Source organism: Macaca fascicularis, chromosome 10 (assembly GCF_037993035.2).
Source record: "Macaca fascicularis isolate 582-1 chromosome 10, T2T-MFA8v1.1".
In the NCBI taxonomy this organism is placed as follows: domain Eukaryota; kingdom Metazoa; phylum Chordata; class Mammalia; order Primates; family Cercopithecidae; genus Macaca; species Macaca fascicularis.
The window spans coordinates 22,627,270-22,647,566 of NC_088384.1; the positions used below are offsets into that span (position 1 = coordinate 22,627,270).

The 20,297-nt window shown below is 47.2% G+C and overlaps 1 protein-coding gene across 4 annotated transcripts in view; it reads right to left on the reverse strand.

Annotated features, from left to right (window-relative positions):
* The window catches only part of ZNRF3 (zinc and ring finger 3), a 175,816-nt gene that overhangs the window by 12,091 nt on the left and 143,428 nt on the right, over positions 1–20,297 (reverse strand). For all 4 annotated transcript variants that reach the window (XM_045363877.2, XM_045363875.2, XM_074004099.1 and 1 more), the window contains exons 3-5: positions 3,199–3,273; positions 2,325–2,456; positions 882–992 (exon numbers count right to left, since the gene is read on the reverse strand). In XM_045363877.2, coding sequence (XP_045219812.1) covers positions 882–992; positions 2,325–2,456; positions 3,199–3,273 — 318 coding nt within the window. The remainder of the gene's footprint in view (positions 1–881; positions 993–2,324; positions 2,457–3,198; positions 3,274–20,297) is intronic.

The following is a 20,297-nucleotide window of genomic DNA, read 5'->3' on the forward strand; positions in this document are numbered from 1 at the left end:
GCGGTGGCTCATGCCTGTAATCCTAGCATTTTGGGAGGCCAAGGCAGGCGGATCACCTGAGGTTAGGAGTTTGAGACCAGCCTGGCCAACATGTTGAAACCCCATCTCTACTAAAAATACAAAAATTAGCCGGGTGCCTGTAATTCCAGCTACTCAGGAGGCTGAGGCACGAGATTCACTTGACCCTGGGAGGTGGAGGTTGCAGTGAGCCGAGATCATGCCACTGCACTCCAGCCTGGGTGACAGAGTGAGATCTTGTCTCAAATAAAGAAAAAAATAAAATAAACACTTCCTTCGAAACACCTGCTGGGGATATTCCCAATGCTCAGCCTTTGTAGGACTAGCCCTTTTAGAACAGAGAAGGCACTGGGCTGTAAATTTTGCTCTCTCTCTTTTTTTTTTTTTTTTTTTGAGACAGGGTCTTACTCTGTTACTAAGGCTGGAATGCAGTGGTGCGATCATAGCTCATTGCAACCTCTGTCCCCCAGGCTCAAGTGATCCTCCCACCTCAGTCTCCCAAGTAGCTAGGACTACAGGTACGTGCCACCATGCCCAGATAATTTTTATATTTTTGCTAGAGACGGGGTTTTGCCATGTTGACCAGGCTGGTCTTGAACTCGTGAGCTCAAGTGATCTGCCTGCGTCAGCCTCCCAAAGTGCTGGGATTGCAGGCGTGAGCCATGGTGCCTGGCCTAGTTTGCGCTTACTTTTTTTCCATCTTTGCTGTTTCTAGGCCACTGGGAACACGCTGCGGAGCTCAGAGTCCACAGCTGTGAGGCTCCATGTTGCACCATCAAAAAATAAGGTGGTAAGAGTCCTGGTTTTCCCCAGTGTCAGGGCAACAGGGGTTACTGCTCATGGGTTACACATAGAGGCCCTACCTGACTGCGTCGCTGCTTCAGCTTGATTTTGACAAGAAGGATGAGGCAGACCAAGGAGACCACGACGAAGAAAGCCAGGAAAATCCCCATGTCAAAGTATTCAGTGGGTTGCTGGAATGGAACACAGACACAGTGAGTCACAGCCTCTCTGCAGCCTGGTAATCGGCACATGGGCTATCTTGGCTTGGTCAGGATAAAGATGGGGTGACTGGGATGAGTTTCCCCTCAATTTGCAGGAAACTCCTGGGGTTCTGCTCACATGTACATGGTGTGCTCCCTAGGCCCATGTAGTGCCTTCGGTGTGGCCCAGGGGGATGCCTGTGGCGATCTCAGCGAGGCCCCCCAAGAGCCAAGGGGACTCTTGGTAAAGCCTGGCTCCCCGTGGAATACTGCAAAGTTGGCTGTAACTGGTAAGAAAGGCCCTTCCAAATAAACACAAATAATCACATTTATAGGACAAAAGAGTAAGTGTCATGTTTTGAGGGAACAGTGATTACTAACCATATAATTAATGGTTTACAACAACTCAGAAAATTGTATGCTGCTTCCACAAATATCAGCTTCCACTACAATGCGTCATATTTACCAAAGCGCTTTTTTTTTTCCTTTAAAAAGAAGCCAGCAAGTCAGTTCAGCAAACTCCCTCTACTTTTAGTTCTTACCTTTTCCTCACTGCCTCCTAAAACCTCGCAGCCACCTTATCTGGGACCTCCATTTGGCCAATGGGAATAGAGCTTTGCAAAGTGGAAGCTGCATGTATCCGGCTATGTTGTGCATGGGAAAGCATCATCCTACATTGTGAATGTCCCAATATTTGTGAGGAGGAAATAACACCAATATAGGGCACCAGCCCAAGGTTCCTGGAATTCTTCAGCTTGAGGTTTGAGCAGAAGAGGCCGGTTAAGAGTTAGTGGCCAGTAGCGTCTCTTCCACATACTTAAGAGATGCAGATGCTATTCATTAGCCATCGAACTCAATCCCAGTTGAAAGCTAACTTTTCCAGACTTAAATTAACTTGGGGAGTTTCAATAAGGTAATCTACTTTACAGGAAGAAGGAAATACAAGCCTTTTTCTAGTGTCTAAGTCAGACTGAAGAAGGAAGACACGGGAAGGCAGGCGCTCAGTCCTCCTCAGTTTGCCTTTCAGAGGGAGATGGGATGGAAAAGAAAGGATGAGGGATTGCCAGGAGGGAGTGCCAGGTGGAAGAGGCCAGAGACATCTTAGCACAAAGGTATCTATTTCTGGTAGCATTTTTCCAATTCGCTATAAAGGAACACGAGTAACATTTCTCCCTGGCCTTGAGTCCAGTAGGTGATCTAAGCCTGCAGGAACCTGGGGTTGCCAGCATTTTAGAGAGATAGGAATGAAAGGCCAAGGGAAATAAAGGGACAGGTAGTAGCAGAGAAGGCCCCGAGCCTGTGCCAAACAGTGTGGAGGCTCACTCGAGGAGGGCGGTGCTGGATCCTTGCTCGAGCCACTTTCTGCTTGTTGACGATGTTCATCAGCTTAATGGCATCTGCACCCTTCACATACACCACCGGCCTCTTGAGTGGGTCTTCCGAGCCCTGGTTCAGCTAAGGAAGAAAAGAGGGCTCTGGTTAAAAGGTGTGCTTACTTTAAGAAGCAGTAGAAAGAAAGGCTGGAGGGAAGGAACATTGAATACCTGTCTGGAATCCTCCAGCTCTTCCAACATTACAGCCTTCCCAATGTTCTTTTGGGAACATTACAGAGTTCCCAAAAGAGCAAGGCTGAGAATAACGCTTGTTTTGGGATGGACTGGGCAAGCAGAAGGGCCAGAAAGGTCTTAGAAAATGCCCCATGAGCCCGGCGCAGTGGCTCACGCCTGTAATCCCAGCACTTTGGGAGGCTGAGGCAGATGGATCACAAGGTCAAGAGTTCCAGCCTGGCCAACATGGTGAAACCCCATCTCTACTAAAAATACAAAAATTAGCCAGGCGTGGTGGCGCATGCCTATAATCCCAGATACTTGGGACGCTGAGGCAGGAGAATCGTTTTAACCCGGGAGGTGGAGATTGCAGTGAGCTGAGATTGTGTCAGTACACTCCAGCCTGGCGACAGAGCAAGACTGTCTCGGGGGGAAAAAAGAGAAAATGCCTCCTGTGCCCCAATTCCCTGGCTCTTAACCTCGCCCAGTACACCTCCCTTGGGGATTATGCCTAAACATGGACATCTAACTTCAGAAGACAAGAGCAAATGCCCTGAGATGAGGGTGACATAACCGGGACAAGCCAAGCTCACTAAAGGAAGTGCCTTTCTCAGGAAGGCTGCAGTGTTGGCATGGCCTGAGGAGTTTACCTGGTCAATAGCTTCTGGGTTTTCAGACACATCAAAGATGACTGCAGTAGCTCCCCGCTGTACCGCTCGCTTGGCCTGCCAGAGTAAAAAAGAGCAGGTTGGCCCTCTGGTCCTCTTACCTTTCCAAAGCTGGCCTTGGCATTCAGGCCTGTAATCAAATGCAGAATCTGACAGTTACCAACTTATGTGACATCAGGAACGTTACCTCACTTTCCTAACCCTCAATTTTCCCATCTATAAAGAAGGGGACCGATAACTAGAGTTAACAATAATACATAGTTTCAAATAGCTAGGAGGAGGATATTCCCAGTACAAAGAAGTGATAAATGTTTGAGATAATGGATATGCTAATTACCCTGATCACTATACCTTGTATGTATTATCACTATGTACCCCACGAATATGTACAATTATTATCTGTCAATTAAAAAACTTTTTTTTTTAAAGAGGACAATTTCACCTACCTTGTATAGTAATTGTGAGGTCAGATGACTTATAATAGGGGAAAATACATAATTGATTACTTAACAAACTTTTGTCTTCCTATCCAGCCCAAATACTGAAAACGACCTACACATTAACAACCTGCCCGGTCAGTACAGAGGTACTGATTTCAGTATTTCCTGTTTCAGAGTCACTGGCAACCAAAGCAAATGCCTTTGGTCCATCTCATGTGGTTCCTTTTTCCTTCCCATGTCACCCAGTTAGAAGAATATATTGAGTATTTCTGAATGAGTCTCAAAATGGTTAATTTTAATAAGTGACACAAGCTGAAGACCTCTGGAGACACTGTCGGTGGTGGGAGCTGTGAAAAATAATTGTAAATGGGGTTTTGAAGCAGTTGGCTGCCAGACCTGGCTACACATCAAAAGCCACTTGGGAAGTTTGTAAAGCAGATTTCCTGGCTCAAACCACAGAGACTGATTGAGCAGAGCTGGAGTCAGGCCCAGGAAACTGAGTTGTGTATGCTTTCTGGGGGATTCAGATGATTCAACCATTTGGGGAACTACCGATCAGAGAGATGAGATTAGAATGTTTTAGGAACAAATGAGAAGTGATGGGATTCTTTTTGGGGGAGGTGGGGGAAGGACTCCTTTCCATCCCAAAGAACCTTCTAATTCCATGTCCAGCTAAGGTGACAGCAAGGTAGAAGCTGTGGAAAAACAAGACTTAAGATATAGCCTGGCTGGAGTTCGAGACCAGTCTAGGCAACATAGCAAGACCCCATATCTAAAAAATAACAGAAAAATTAGCTCGGTGTGGCAGGGCATGCCTGTAGTCTCAGCTACTCAGGAGGCTGAGGCAGGAGGTTTGATTGAGCCCAAGAGGTAGAGATTGAGTTGTGATTGGACCACTTCATTCTAGCCTGAGTGACAGCGCAAGACCCTGTCTTCACAAAATACATACATACATACATGCATACCCTGGCTTTTAGGAGCCTGAATCTTGTTAGAGAAGTAGGACACTTCTAATGTGTGTATGTATAGAAGGCAAAACCAGCCTTCTATAAGATGGGCAAATGATGGCTAGTGCTTAGAGATCAATAGAGTTAATATTGGCCACAGTGCTTGAGAAAGAATAAAATTGAAATTCCTTTCCATAGGAATAATCACTCTACATTGACGGGGCGTGAGAAAGCAACATTGCCCAGAACACAGCTAGACCAATGGCTCCACTGGGCCACTAGAGGGCAGTCTCACCCTATAGCTTTTACAACAAACCAATTCCTTGTATTTAGCACCAAACAGTACCAAAAACAACTTCAGTAAAATCTTCAGTATACTGCAAGTTCCTTGGCAGTTCAAGAAGTTCTGGCACCCTGGACAATCTGTCCTTGTCTTGCAGGGGACCCTTTCTTTTTGAATGGAGATTCAATGCATTGAAAGTCTCAATGCATTGTTCACCACACCCTGTTTCATCACCAGATTGCTAGTCTAGGAGTCAGGAATGAATGCTGGGAGCTATTCCTGCCTCTGCCACTGGCATGCTGCTAACAGTGGACAAGTCACTCAATCGCTTTCAGCCTCAGCCTCAGTTTCCCCATCTGTTAAAAATAAAAAGGCGGTGGGGGATGGCTGGGCACGGTGGCCTATGCCTGTAATTCCGGCACTCTGGGAGGCTGAGGCTGGTGGATCACCTGAGGTCAGGAGTTCCAGACCAGCCTGGCCAACATGGTGAAAGCCTGTCTCTACCAAAAATGCAAAAAATCAGCTGGATGTGGTGGCATGTGCTTGTACTCCGGGAGGCTGAGGCAGGAGAATCGCTTGAGCCTGGGAGGCAGAGGTTGCAGAGATCATGCCACGGCACTCCAGCCTGGGCAAGAGTGAGTGAGACTCTGTCTCAAAAAAAAAAAAAGGGGGGGGCCGGGCGCAGTGGCTCAAGCCTGTAATCCCAGCACTTTGGGAGGCCAAGACGGGCAGATCACGAGGTCAGTAGATGGAGACCATCCTAGCTAACACGGTGAAACCCCATCTCTACTAAAAAAATATAAAAAACTAGCCGGGCAAGGTGGTGGGTGCCTGTAGTCCCAGCTACTTGGGAGGCTGAGGCAGGAGAATGGCGTAAACCTGGGAGGCGGAGCTTGCAGTGAGCTGAGATCTGGCCACTGCACTCCAGCCTGGGCGACTCCAGAGCAAGACTCCAGTCTCAGGAAAAAAAAAAAAAAGGGGGGGTGGGTGGGTGCGGGGAGGCCGCCTATGTTATTATGACTAGGGTCCTTTCTAAATTCCCAGCCTTGGCCACTCAACTGAGAAGCAGTGGGCTATCAGAGCAACTCAGAACTGCACTGGCCCTGTCACCCTCCTCCAGGAAGAGAGGATGCTGATGACAGCTGAGAAAGTGTGAAGCCAGGGTGGCGTCACTTTCCTCCACCATAGAGCTATCTATCTTTCTATCTATCAGAGATGGGCTTTCACTGTCACCTGGGCTGGAGTGGTGCGATCACAGCTCACTGCTGCCTGAAACTCCTGGGTTGGAATGATCCTCCTGCCTCAGCCTCCTGAGTAGCTGGGATTGCAGGTGCATGCTACCATGCCAGGCTAATTTTTTTTTTTTTTTGTAGAGACAAGGTCTCACTATGTTGCCCAGGTTGGTCTTGAGCTCCTGGGCTCAAGTGATCCTCCCATTCCGGCCTCCCAAAGTGCTGAGATTACAGGCATGAGCCATGGACAACCATACTGGCTATCCATAGAGTTCTTTAGGGACACAGACTACTTTGCCTGAGGCCAACAGCTCATGGATCTCATGGATGCCAGAGTTAATATAATTGTAAGTAGATGCTGGTGTTTTCCGCTTAGGTGGTATCCCAGGCTTTTTCATAAATTCCTTCTCCAGACATAGAAGGGCCCTGAGGAAAAGCACTAAAAATGAGGAAATAAACAGGCCCTCTCATTCCTTTATTTGGCTTTCATTCCACAATCAAGCACATCAAACAGCACCCTCGGGGAATGTGCAATTCAGATAAGTCCAGATCAGGAGCGCTGTGCGGTACCTGCACTTTGATGCGGGTGCACCTGGAGAGTCTAATGGCCTCGGGATGAAAGGCTGCAGGATCTGGGGTAGGGAATGCCTTCCCAGGAGAGACATGCCTCAGGGAAGCCATTTAGCCACATGGCCTTCTTAAAGTTCAGGCTTCCCTGCTCCGCCCAGAACGTGGAGGTCTCAAGGACTCAGAGGTTCCCAATGAAGCATGATCCATTTGAGAGACATAAAATACGTTTTTCACAAAATCTTGGACATGGTGATATGTTTCCTGGCTTTTACAGTGAAGAGGGCAGGTCAATAATAAGGCAGCTGGTTGCAGTTGCATGGGTCTGTAATCCCAGCTACTCGGGAGGCTGAGGCGGGAGTATCACTTGAGCCCAGGGTTTTGAACCTGTTTCTCTCTCTCTATATATATATATGGTGCTTAAATTCCATTTACAGCTTGACTTCCAATACAACCAGGCTAATGTACGGGATCTAAGGACACATATCTTGTTTGAGAAAATGCTTCATTCACACAGGTGATCTACTTTTAAAATTACATTTAATGTAAACTACTATTAAAATAAGTTTGCACTTCCTGTACATACCAGGACTGGACAGGAGAGAAGCCAAGCTAAGACCCTATTGGGAATTCGCTTGTCAGAAGCCAGCTTAGGATTTAAAATAGGCTACGAATAACTCATATTTAGAAGAAGACACCTTTATTATATTGTTCGGAAAGGAAATTTAAAAAAATACAGGCCAGGTGCAGTGGCTCATGCCTGTAATCTCAGCACTTTTGGAGGCTGAGGCAGGAGGATTGCTTGAAGCCAGGAGTTCAAGACTAGCCTGGGTAATATAGCAAGACCGTCTCCACAAAAAAGTTAAAAACTATCCAGGCATGGTGGCGTTCACCTGTAGTCCCACCTACTCAGGAGGCTGAGGTGGACTGCTTGAGCCCAGGAGGCTGAAGGTGTAGTGAGCCATGATTGTGTCACTGCACTCCAGCCTGGGTGACAGGGCGAGACCCTGTCTTAAAAAAAAAAAAACACAAACAGAACATTACTTGGTCATTCTCTGCCCCTTGCCCATATTTTCAGTTTAAAAATTGATGAGGCATATTCCTTGAACCAATCACTCTCATAGATCATTCACCATTTTACTTACTCAAGTGTAGACCAGAATATTATTTCAAAACAAACCTAGACCCTAGTTAGGAGTTCACAGTCTTGTGACCACCAGAAATCCTATCTTGAGGATCTTTAAGTCACATACTTAACGTGCAAAACTCTGAAGCTGGGGCCCTTTCAAAGAAAGGATGGGATGCAGCCTGGTGGATATGGTTGGATGAAAGTCACTGGTAAACTGGGCTGTAGCTGGAGAGGGCCGTTATCCCTAAACTGTGCACAGCCTGGAGTGCAAGATTAAGAGAAGGGTGTGACCGCAGAACACAGGTGGGAAGTTTTGGCAAGGCCTCCCAGAAGCAGCCAAAGGCCTTGTCTTGCTGCCCTCTGTGTGCCCTTCCCTCTTCCTCACCCACAAGGGTATCTTCACATTCTTCATCACCTTTGCTACTTCCATCCTTGCTCAGGCCAGGGCAGGTTGGCACCAGCCAGCAGGTGACTGGAAACCCAAAGCAGAGTGCTGAATATAAAGTTGCCATGGTCCCTTATTTACCTTCCCAGGGCTGCTGGACCCAAGACTAGACAATGTAGTCACTGAGACAAGTAGCAACAGAGCAAACACTTGCACCCTTAAAATACATTTGCAAAGTACAAAATTCCAGCCTCTAGAAGACAGGGTTCTACTGTGGTTGGCACTTACCACTCCTATGGTTATTCAATAAATGTTTATTATAAGTGAAAGCAAGCCTGCCTGGTACCATACTCAGGTTATTACTGGTAAAAAGAAAGTGCTCCCTAACTCTGAATGTGATGTGCTTTTCTCATAAGGAAGTGCTTTTATTAGTAAGAATGAGTCTAGAATGTCCCAGTGCAAATGTACCAATTATGATGAGAATTGTCCCATCACCACTTTGTGGGTGGGAAAACGTGAAGCCTAGAGCCCGCCACATACCAGGAATTCCACTCAGGAATGGATCTGGCATTTTCCCCAGTGTGTGTAGTTATACCCAGACTTGGTATGGGGCTTGGACCTACCCCCATACCTATTCCCTGGAGTCTTTGGGACACGGATTCCACTTTCACCTGTTTACCTGTTCCTCTGTCAAGCTCTTGGATGTGGTATCCCTAGTGCCTACCCTTTATTGCAGGAAAACTTTGACAGAATACAGTTTTAATAGAAAATAACCCAAAAGATGACTAAAAATCTCATTTGTCTCACATTCCTGACCATAAGATAACCAAGGAAGCTGGACTGTTAGTGCTAATATGAAGATATGTCTTCAACCTCTTACAGGAAGTTGCAGACATATGGGAGCCCCAAACAGACTTTTTTTGCCTCTACTGAATACAATTTTGCCGTCTGGCTTTTTTATCATAAGCTTCTAAGTTATTAAAAATTCTTTGTAAATATTTTAAATGGCTGTGATTTTTTTTCTTATATGCTACACATGTATTTCTGATATTTGGGTTGTTCCAGTTTTTAAAATTATAATTAATACTACATTGAATAAATATTGGTTTCCATTTCTAGTTTTCAGAGGACATAGGCCCTGTGCCAAAGAATATAAAGATTATGAATAATCTCAATAAAATCCATATCAAATTTTAATGTCCCTCCTTATATACCCACCCAACTCTTATTTACCTGCATAAATGACAAGATAGCTAGACTGGCACAGACAATACAGGCAAATTTGTCAACAGATTTAATTTCTGGGTTAGGTGGCCTGTTGATGAGCTGGGTGGAAGGGAGAAAGAAGTCAGTTTGAGGGTAACTCTCTAGATGATATTTCACATGCAGACAGACACTTTAGAGTGAACTATAATGAGCTGATCATATTAATACGAATACTACTAATCCTTCAAGGTCAAGTTCCTGTGCAACCTTTTCCATAAAACCAATGGTGCTTCTCCTCAGCCAAAGGACAGGTAAGATACCTCTCTCTGAGCTCTAATATCTTAGGGTTTCTCTTCTGTTGTTTACTACTTCTGTAATACATTTTCCCTGAAAATATGATCATCTTTAGAGTTTTTGCTATTTATAAGGGTAATATGTGTATGAGGTGAACAATTTAAAATAACTCAGCTACTGAAAGCAAAAAATAACTCATCTGTTACCCCCTATATCCCAGCATTTTAACATAATGGTGTGGTTTATATCCTCCAATTTTTTTTTTTTTTTTTTTTGAGACGGAGTCTCGCTCTGTCGCCCAGGCTGGAGTGCAGTGGCGGGATCTCCGCTCATTGCAAGCTCCGCCTCCCGGGTTCACGCCATTCTCCTGCCTCAGCCTCCCGAGTAGCTAGGACTACAGGCACCCGCCACCTCGCCCAGCTAGTTTTTTGTATTTTTTGGTAGAGACGGGGTTTCACCGTGTTAGCCAGGATGGTCTCGATCTCCTGACCTTGTGATCCACCCGTCTCGGCCTCCCAAAATGCTGGGATTACAGGCTTGAGCCACCGCGCCTGGCTCCAATGTTTTTTAAACTCATATATTGGCAAGAATAAAATGCATATGTGTTGCAGACACACACACACCAAAATGTAGTTAAAAATATGCTGGATGAGTACCTATAATCCCAGCTACTTGGGAGGCTGAGGAGGGAGGATCACTTGAGCCCAGGAGCTTGAGGGCCAGCCTGGGCAACATAGACCCCGGCTGTTAAAAATTTTGTTAAAAATAAATACATTGGACATATTGGACATACACTGTTCTGTACTCTACTCCCCCCTTAACTCAACAATTTACTCAACAAGGCCGGGAGCAGTGGCTCACGTCTGTAATCCCAGCACTTTGGGAGGCTGAGGCGGGTGGATCACAAGGTCAGGAGATCGAGACCATCCTGGCTAAAACGGTGAAACCCCGTCTCTACTAAAAATACAAAAAATTAGCCGGGCGCGGAGGCGGGCGCCTGTGGTCCCAGCTACTCGGGAGGCTGAGGCAGGAGAATGGCGTCGGCCCGGGAGGCGGAGCTTGCAGTGAGCCGAGATCGCGCCACTGCACTCCAGCCTGGGCGACAGATCGAGACTCCGTCTCAAAAAAAAACAAAAAACAATTTACTCAACAATATTTATATGCATTGATGTGGGAAAACGTTCATTTTTCTTTTTCTTTTTTTTTTTTTTTTGGGACGGAGTCTCGCTCTGTCGCCCAGGCTGGAGTGCAGTGGCGCGATCTCGGCTCACTGCAAGCTCCGCCTCCCGGGTTCACGCCATTCTCCTGCCTCAGCCTCCCGAGTAGCTGGGACTACAGGCGCCCACAACCGCGCCCGGCTAATTTTTTGTATTTTTAGTAGAGACAGGGTTTCACCGTGGTCTCGATCTCCTGACCTTGGAATCCGCCTGCCTCGGCCTCCCAAAGTGCTGGGATTACAGGTGTGAGCCACCGCGCCCGGCAGAAAACTTTCATTTTTCTTACCAGCTACACATATCATTCCATTGTATGGTTATTCAGAGCTCCTTTAATGACCATCTCCCTGAGAGGCATATAGCAGATTTCTACATTTTCTCTGTTATAAACAGTGTTGTATTCATATCCTTGTACTCATATTCTAGAGGCAACGGTCCTTAAAATAGCCATGAGTGGTCCTGCTGAGTCAAAGGGTATCGATGTCCTATACATAAAGGCCTAGCTTGGGTGCCAGGCATACCCTTGGAGATTAACAGAAACTCCCAGGAGCCAGGAGGTAGACCTTACTGACCACACTGGTATGCCCCATAAAGCCTAACATGGCTAGGCATGGTGGCTCACACCTGTAATCCCAGCACTTTGGGAGGCTGAGGTGGGAGGATCACTTGAGGCCAGGAGTTTGAGACCAGCCTGGCCAATATAGCAAGACTCCGTGTGTCTTTAAAAAAAAAAAAAAAAGCCTAACAAAGCAGATGGCCCTGGGCATGGTTCATACTCAAATTAACACAGTCAAATTCTATTTGCATTAACCATATATTAATTTAGTTGTTCTACGGTAGTTATTAACTGGTTACTATGTGTTCTAGACCCTGGGGACTCATACAGCAGCAGGCAGCAAGCATGGTCACAGACTCCTGTCCTCACCAAGCACACATCCTGCCCATGGTGCTGGTAGATCCCTCTCTGAAGAGGCCAGGAGAGTCCTAAGGAAGAGCATGTACATTTAGTTCCAAGGGCAAATGGGTAAGAAATTAAGAACATGGCTTCACTTGCCTCATATCTCTATAGTAGCCTTTCCCAAAGTGCATCTAAGGGAATGATTTTCCTGGTCAGTGTCCTTTGAGAAATGCTGCATATTCCAGAGCTATCCCTGACATATACATCATTAATATGCGAGAGACTCCTATTTTACCCAGCATCCCAAACTTTTTTGGACACAAAGCCTGTTTGCAGCAACTCTATGGAGCAGGCTTTAGGACTCTGCTCCTTGGGTCTTGACATGGGCCTACTCCTTCATACAATCTTTACTTCCCTACAACCTGGGCTCCCTCCTCAAGGAGGTACCCCATCTCTCCCATTCCTTCACCCACGGGGCCAAGTCAAAACTGCAGCCCTTTGCCTTTTCACCTATGCCCAATGGCTTGCCAAATTTTGCTGATTCTCCATCGTTTTTTCATCCCCACTGCTGCCACCCTGGCCAGGACACCAGATTTCTGACATGAGTCTCAACAACATTCTCCTCTGGGGGCTCCTGAGCCCAGCCCACCTTGCATGCCCCTGCCCCCTCCCCAACACGGTCTCCATGCAGTAGCAGAGGGACCATTCTCAATCATGGATCTGACCTGTACCACCCTTCTCCAATGACTGTGCTGCTCTTAGAGCAAGATGTGACCTCCTCCTGCTTATTATTTCTGAACACAACACTCAAACTCCTAAGTTGAACTAGATTGAGCTTTTTTTTTTTTTTTTTTTTTTGAGATGGAGTCTCACTCTGTCACCCATGCTGGAGTGCAGTGGCACGATCTTAGCTCACTGCAGCCTCCATCTCCTGGGTTCAAGCGATTCTCCTGCCTCAGCCTCCCGAGTAGTTGGGATTACAGGTGTGCACCATCGTGCCTGGCTAATTTTTTCTATTTTTAGTAGAGACAGGGTTTCGCCATGTTGGCCAGGCTGGTCTCGAACTCCTGGCCTCAGGTGATCCACCCTCCTTGGCCTCCCAAAGTGCTGGGATTACAGGCCTGAGCCACTACATCCGGCCTAGACTGAGCTTCTTTTAGTTCTCTTCAAAATCCCAAACTCAATGGTGGCCTCATTTGCGGTAACAGGAAACCAACCATGAGGAGCACATTACCCCCTTCACACACAGGGTTCATCTTTACTGCTTCTCTCTTTCTGCTCGGTATTATTCGCTCAGGCTGCGGTGCCCAGTGGCCTTATGCTGTGCTCTGCCACTGTGGCACTTATGGCGTCACACTGTCATTGTTTACTTAAAATGCCTCCTTCACTAAAGGGCAGCCAGTGTGTCAGACTTCTTTCCTGCTGAATTCCCAGAACCTGGCAAAAGGCCTGGCACAGGGTAAATGGCCAAGAAATGTTTGTTGATTAACCTAAAGGATCAGTTTTTGCCCTAGGGGTTAGCATCAAACACCAAGGGCCCTGCTACTGAAAGCACTGATTGCAGCTCACTCTAGGCCACCTGTCTCCTCCCTTTGACTTTTGGGAAAGGTCTGTTCTCTAACAAATCTTCTTGGAACATAATATTCTTCGTACTTTAGATTCTCAGGATTCAGTTTCTTATTACTGGTGCCATCTTTTGCTGTTGCATTTCCTGACAGCCTTTTTACTGGTTGTCAGTTTGAATGCAGGCATCGTGTCTCCTCTGGCCAACCTTGACCCCAGGCACTAAAAGTGGCTTGGCCTTGTTGCGGATCTGTATCAGGCCCCAGCCCCTGCGTGTGCTCATCTCTGGATATCAAAGCTCTCTGAAAACAAGCCCAGCCACTTGCAGTGTTTGTTTCTTCCATTCTGCAGGAATGGGAGCCTCCCTTAGTACCTTTACCAAAAGAAAGCTGGCCAGATGACTACCCTTGGCCATGTCCACAAGAACAGGCTGCATGTGAATTTTCACAGCATCCTCCCATTATCACTAGGGGGCCTTGACTTTCCTCCAGCCTAAAAGACTGATGGAGTTCATCCTGTACCTGTGGAGAAATATGGCCACACCACACAGGGGTCCAACCCCAGGAAAGTGCAGGTTTGGCTGCTTTCCCCACCTGGTGCGAAGTTCTGTTGCCTTGGTTCTCTGAGTGAACTGGTGGCAAATTTTACCACAGCTTCAAAATCCCCAACTCCATGGTGCCCTAATTTGGGGTAACAAGAGACCTAAGCATAGGTCTGAAGGCTTGAGAGATACAGCCATCTAAAGCCAGAGCCTGGAACACGGCACTGCTGAAATGCAGGGCGGCAGCAACCAGCCCTGTTTCTGTTGCCGCCACCAGGCCTGCTCCTGTGGTCAAGGAGGGGAAAAGGGCGGTTAACACGATGGAGAACACCCGGTCGGTCCTAGGGACTGGCCACGCCTGACGCCCAGAGGTCCCTCTTGGCGGGTCCTACCCCAGTCCAGAGAGCCCAGGCTCTTTGAGTTCTGTTATGCCCCTCCCTCTGGAGGCCACTAAGTGGATTTTAAATCCTCACTCCTCACTTTTTCCTTTCCTCCTCCTCGAGTTCTTCACTTAGTAGTGACCACCCAGGCACCAGGCTCTTGAACATTCTGGTCAGCTGCTGTTCTCTGAAGCATGAGTCACTGCATGACACAGGACATTCTCGCTGGGCAAGGGGGCTCCCAAGGCCTGCCTCACCAAGGGCCCTGTTTTCCGACAGAAACTTTTCATTCCATAGGAAATGAGGTCACACACCAGAGCACATGGGTAACCGGTGAGAAAATCCTCGTGCCAGGAAGGGGGGTGGTGGTGGTAGAAGGGGGGAGGCAAACTAGACCCTAACACTCACAAACCGCCAGAGGGAAATCACCTGCGGCTCTTGGGTAATTTCTACTAGGGTGGGGATGAGAAGGGTGCAGGAAAGGGACGCACATAGCTTAAAAAAAATCTGGTTTCTTTTGAAGTATATACAACATACACGATTTTACTAAGCCAAACTTGCAGGGTATTTGGCTAGCTTACTTTCAAGACTTGGAGCCCCTTAATCTACGGTCTACAGGAGACCAACACACAGAAGGTAAAGAGGGGCAGGGGTAGGATTGGGGGCGAGAGGCCAGGGCGGCCAGGCGGGCTTCACTGCCTAGGGGGTCGGGAGGTGAGGGTGGGTGGCGCAGTGCTGCCAGCTCCACCCGCCGGCTCCTCGCTCCGGGGCTTGGCTGCAGCCCGGCCTGACCTTCCAGGTTTCCCTGGCAGGAGATCAAAGCGCTGAAGCCACAAACACAGCTCAGAACTCCGAGGCCCTGCGGCCAACATCCCCCCTCCCGAGGCTCCTCCCTGCGCCAGGAGCCCTCCTCCTCCCTACTCCCATCCCGCCTGCACCGCCCCGCAGGGTCCCTCCTCCCCTCCACCAGCCCTGCTTCTCTATGTTTTCCCCCACCCCCGAACCCCCAATCCAGCGGGCCGGGACTTTCGGGGCGGGCTGCCAACCGGCCTTCTCCGACCCGGGAAAGTGCCCTCCTCGCCACCGGCCGCGCCCCTCCCCACCGGGAGAAGATATTTCTCGCCATAATTAAGGTCATTAAGCCTCCAAAGGCTCCCGTCGGCTGCAGGTTCTGAGTTCCGGAACGAAGATGATGCATTTTAAGTCCTAGTTAAGATTATGCTGATCTATTTAGGAGACATGTAGCAGCGAGAATTCAGCGGTTAAGTTAGTGGTTATGGCTGCCTAAGTTTAAATAGTGTTACTTACTCTCAAAATATGTAGCAGCCCCACTTAATTTCTCCTAATTAAAGGTACCCGACTGAAGAGGCTGGAGTCCGCGGCCGGGTCGCGGCGCCATTGCACAGGTTGGTACCCTTTTCACAATCAGAAACTAGTGGGTGTCAAACGGAAATGCATTTCCCTAGATCTTAATCTTAAACATAGACGTTTAGACCAGTTCCAAGAAACACAATGATCCTCTTTGTTTTAACACCTGACAAGGAGCACCAAAAACCCAGGAAAGCCTGTGCACACCCTCCTGTTCCATCGATACTGTCCTGTTCCCATCGATACTGTGGGGTGAAAGATGTTACGGAAAAAACTGCAGTGGGGTTGTTTCATTACCTGTCCATGCCTGGAAGATAAGCTTTTGGAAGAACCTGGAATCCGTTATCTTGGTTGAGTTTCCAGAAGTCCCACTTCAGGCCAAATCTTATATAGTCAGCAACTAGGAACTTCAAAAAGGACCACCCCCCTTCAATGCATATGGCAACTAATTAATATAAACAAGTGTTAATTAGGTGGCAGCATCAGGCTTAACGAGGAACAACAGTGCCTGCAAAGTCTGGACACCCTACAGCCTCTCTGGAGGATGAGAGGTGGCGCGCAGGCTCTTTCTGAAGGCTGAGTTCCTCACAGGCGCAACTGTGCTTCTCAACCTTCGCTCACTGAGGAGGCAACTGGGAAGATTAAAACAAAACAAACAAACAAAAAAACTCGTGCCCAGGACCTACCCCTAGAGATGATTTGATCTATGTGGATAAAACCCCAGCAGCAATATTTTTTTAGAAGTTTCGCAGTTATTTTGAAATTCAGGTAGTGCAGAGAACCACTGATCTAACCTAAAATCGCACACGGCCTCTGGCATGACTGTCCGATGCACATTCTGGAGCTCCTCTCCTGATTCAGTTGGACTGGTGTAGACCCAAAGGTCATCTAATCAGCACGCTCTGGGAATGCTTACAATGAGGCAAAGGAAGGTGTTAGAAAATTGCTGAATCAGGTGGTAAACTTATTGAGAAGGCAGAAAATTATTTTGATTACACTATTTTCTTATTTTTATGAAGAGGAAAGTAATTCGGATGAAAGCATTTTTGCATGCTAGAAGCAGGCTTGCTTCTAACATTTGTGGGACAGGGGACAAGGGCTTACAAACTAGTAAATAAAATAGATCTTACTCTTCTATCTTGACATATGTACCTTCATAAGAACTTGAAACATAGGTTCCAGGTGAGCTTTTTAACTCCTTGGATCTCCTTGCCAGAGCATGTCAATGTGTAGACAGCTGACCCCTGGTCCACCCTGCACTTTGAGGGGGTTGTACACAGGCAGGTGAACACCCCAGGCTTGGAGGCCAAGCTGTGTCTACATCCTTGGGAAGAGGGGCATGCTGCCAGTGCACTGTGCCTCCAGGAGGATGGTCCTAGAAGAGAGGTCTGTAAGGCCTGGAAGCCAACACAAAGTCATCTTAGGGGAGTTTAGGGATGCTGGGAATGGTTTGGATGGGGGCTTCCCCTTGGACTCCTCACCCTGTGGCCAGAAGGTTTAAAAGAGGGGCCTTAAAGCACGGTCCCCCCTGCTTGGTCACAGAGCAGTACTGAGACTCCAAGAGGGAAAGTAAGGAAAGTACGTATTAATGTTCCAGGCAAGGTACCAAGTGCTTTCAAATGGTACTGAATCTGCAAAGCAACTCCGCAAGGGAGGTGGTGTTGATCCCCATTTTACAGCTGGAGGCTCAAAGGTTACATAACTTACCCATGGATACTCAGCCACAGAGTGGAGAGCTGACATTTGACCTAAGCCTCTCTCCATAATCCCAGGCCAGAGAAATACTCACGTTGTCTGAGGGCGTTCTAAAATCAAGTGTAATGGAGATACGTGCACATATATCAACATGAATGCTGAACCTCCAAACATTCCATTAATAGCTTATGTAAGTATTATATTTCCTGGTAACACAAGGAAATTCCAGATAGCTCTTATCCTAACCCACCTGGTCTCCCTCCTCTTGAAATTTCCTTTTACAAATGTCATGCAGCTCATGCAGTCAACATAAGGAGGCATTTTTTTCTCCCCTTGCTGCCTATCACACTCATCGCATCACATCTGGCCCTCCCTGGGAGGTGGCAGGGTGGAACATTTCCTTACTTTTGTACAGGGTTACCTGCTTAAAAACTCAAGTCTATTTAGTCAGAGACTATTTCATCCAAAGGGGTTATATTCATTGCCAATGTAGCCAATGCAAGCTCACAAACACTATAACTTTCATCTTTTATTCTTCTTAAGGATCTAAGTTGTTTCAAAATGGTCCCCTGTGTACCCTATGGTATTGACTCCTTTTATGTGATTTTGTATTAGCAGAGTTTAAGAAAAGTTTCACTATCTCTTCACCTTAAACCAAAATCATTTTATAACAGCTACAGAATCAAATCCTTTTCTCTAGAGAAGGGCAGTTACACGACCCCCCTCAGTCACGCTATTCTTATCTGGGTGCAGTCAGTTTGATGACACCCTACCAAAGCCAGGCTGGCCAACCCAGACTGTTTTTAGCACTGCCATAGTGGAAGAGCAGGAAGAAAAGGGGGTACCTCAGACTGCTTGGACTGAAATTCTAGCTCACCTACAGAGCTCTGTGACTGTGAGCATGTGATGAATTTTCTGTTTTATTTCATCTGCACAATGGGGATGACATTGAATCTATCTCCTGAAGGCTTCTGGAAGTTGACATGACCATGCTACACTTCATATACATGCCTGGACGTCCCAGTTTAGGCCAAGAAATGATGCTGTGGCATGAGTCTGGCAGAGGGTGGTCAGTGGCTGTCAGCCCAGTGGTATATTAGAATGCCTGGGGGAGCTTATTAAAAAATAGAGGGGGCCAGGCACAGTGGCTCACGCTTGTAATCCCAGCACTTTGGGAGGCCGAGGCGGGCAGATCACCTGAGGTCAGGAGTTGAAGACCAGCCTGGCCAACATGGTGAAACCCTGTCTCTACTAAAAATACAAAAATTAGCTGGGTGTGGTGGCAGGTGCCTGTAATCCCAACTACTCGAGAGGCTGAGGCAGGAGAATCGCTTGAACCCGGGAGGCGGAGGTTGCAGTGAGCCAAGATTGCGCCATTGCACTCAAGCCTGGGGGACAAGAACAAGACTTTGTCTCAAAAATAAATAAATTAAAAAAATAAAATAAAATAATAAATAAATAAAATAAAAAAATAGAGGGGCAGACTCCTTCCTGGAGACTGACTGATGGGAACTAGGCTGGAGGTAGATCTAGCCTTTGTAGGTTTGAAAGCTCCTCAGGCCAACTCTTAGGTGCAGCCAAGATGGGTAACCACAGACCAAGATGCTAAGGAGGTAAGAGAGGGAGAGATGGTGAGCTGGGAATGTGCTTCTTAACCTAACTCATTAAGCCCTTGTTCTTTCCCTCCTAGAATGGTCCAATTCCTTTCTCAGCTGCATTTCTGGTTTTTAAGAAACCCACTTATGCTACTTTACCTCAGACTTAAGGAAAGTGCTTGTTAAAGAGAAAATGTGTCTTCAAGGCAATAAACAATTGAGCTTTTTGTGATGACTGGGGAAAGATACCCCCAAAGCAGAAGTCTGGGTTGCTCACAATCAAAAGCCTCCAAACAATGATCACAGGCATCCTCTGGTCACCAGGTCTTGGCCTGGTACCTGGAACCCAGCAGGCACGAAAATGCTGGGGGGACATGGCCATGGGCACAAGAGCAACCATTTATACGGGGCAAGCTTTTGGGGTTCGTGGCAGAAATCCTCCTGACTTTTGGGTCCAGGCCTTTGGCCTCTATGCCACAGGAGTCCCAGGATCTTGCATAGGAGCCTCTGCCTTGAGTAGGAGAGAGCAATGGAATGCAAGTTCCAGATGGGTCTTCTGTGATAACAGGATAAAAATAGACAAAGACGAGAATCTCAAGGACACCATTTTCAGGTTTAAGTCCTATTGAGGCAGGCAGATCACCAGGTCAGGAGATCGAGACCATTCTGGCTAACATGGTGAAACCCGGTCTCTACTAAAAACACAAAAAATTAGCCGGGCGTTGTGGCGGGTGCCTGTAGTCCCAGCTACTCGGGAGGCTGAGGTAGGAGAATGGCGTGAACTCGGGAGGCAGAGCTTGCAGTGAGCTGAGATTGCGCCACTGCACTCCAGCCTCGGTGACAGAGCGAGACTCTATCTCAAAAAAAAAAAAAAAAAAGAAAGAAAGAAAGAAAAAGAAACACATGCTTTCTTGAAGGCAGCCCTCAAACATACTCTGAACTGAGCTAACCAAGTCACAGAACTTGTATGTCAACCGCCCAACTAATATCCACTTCTCTGTGATAAGTGGTGACAGCTCTGCCATTAGAAGCAATTTTAGTGAGGGGATCTGGGGGTGTGGAGAAGGGCTATTGGCCATAGCAGTCATGGGTTAGGCTGTAAAACATAAGTTAAAAGCAGAATGTCCTATATTGAATTAGACCCTAAAATGTCCAATATTTTCGGGTCTAATTCAAATAACAAGGGCTATAATCACCTTTCTATAGGCTAACAGAATGAAGGCTGTGTCAAATCTATGCTTTTATTTCTCCCAAATGCATTCCAGTCCTGGTACTCAATAATAGTCATCACAATGGTACTGATGATGGAGGGGGAAGGAGAAGTGGCAGAGTCACCAAGCTAGC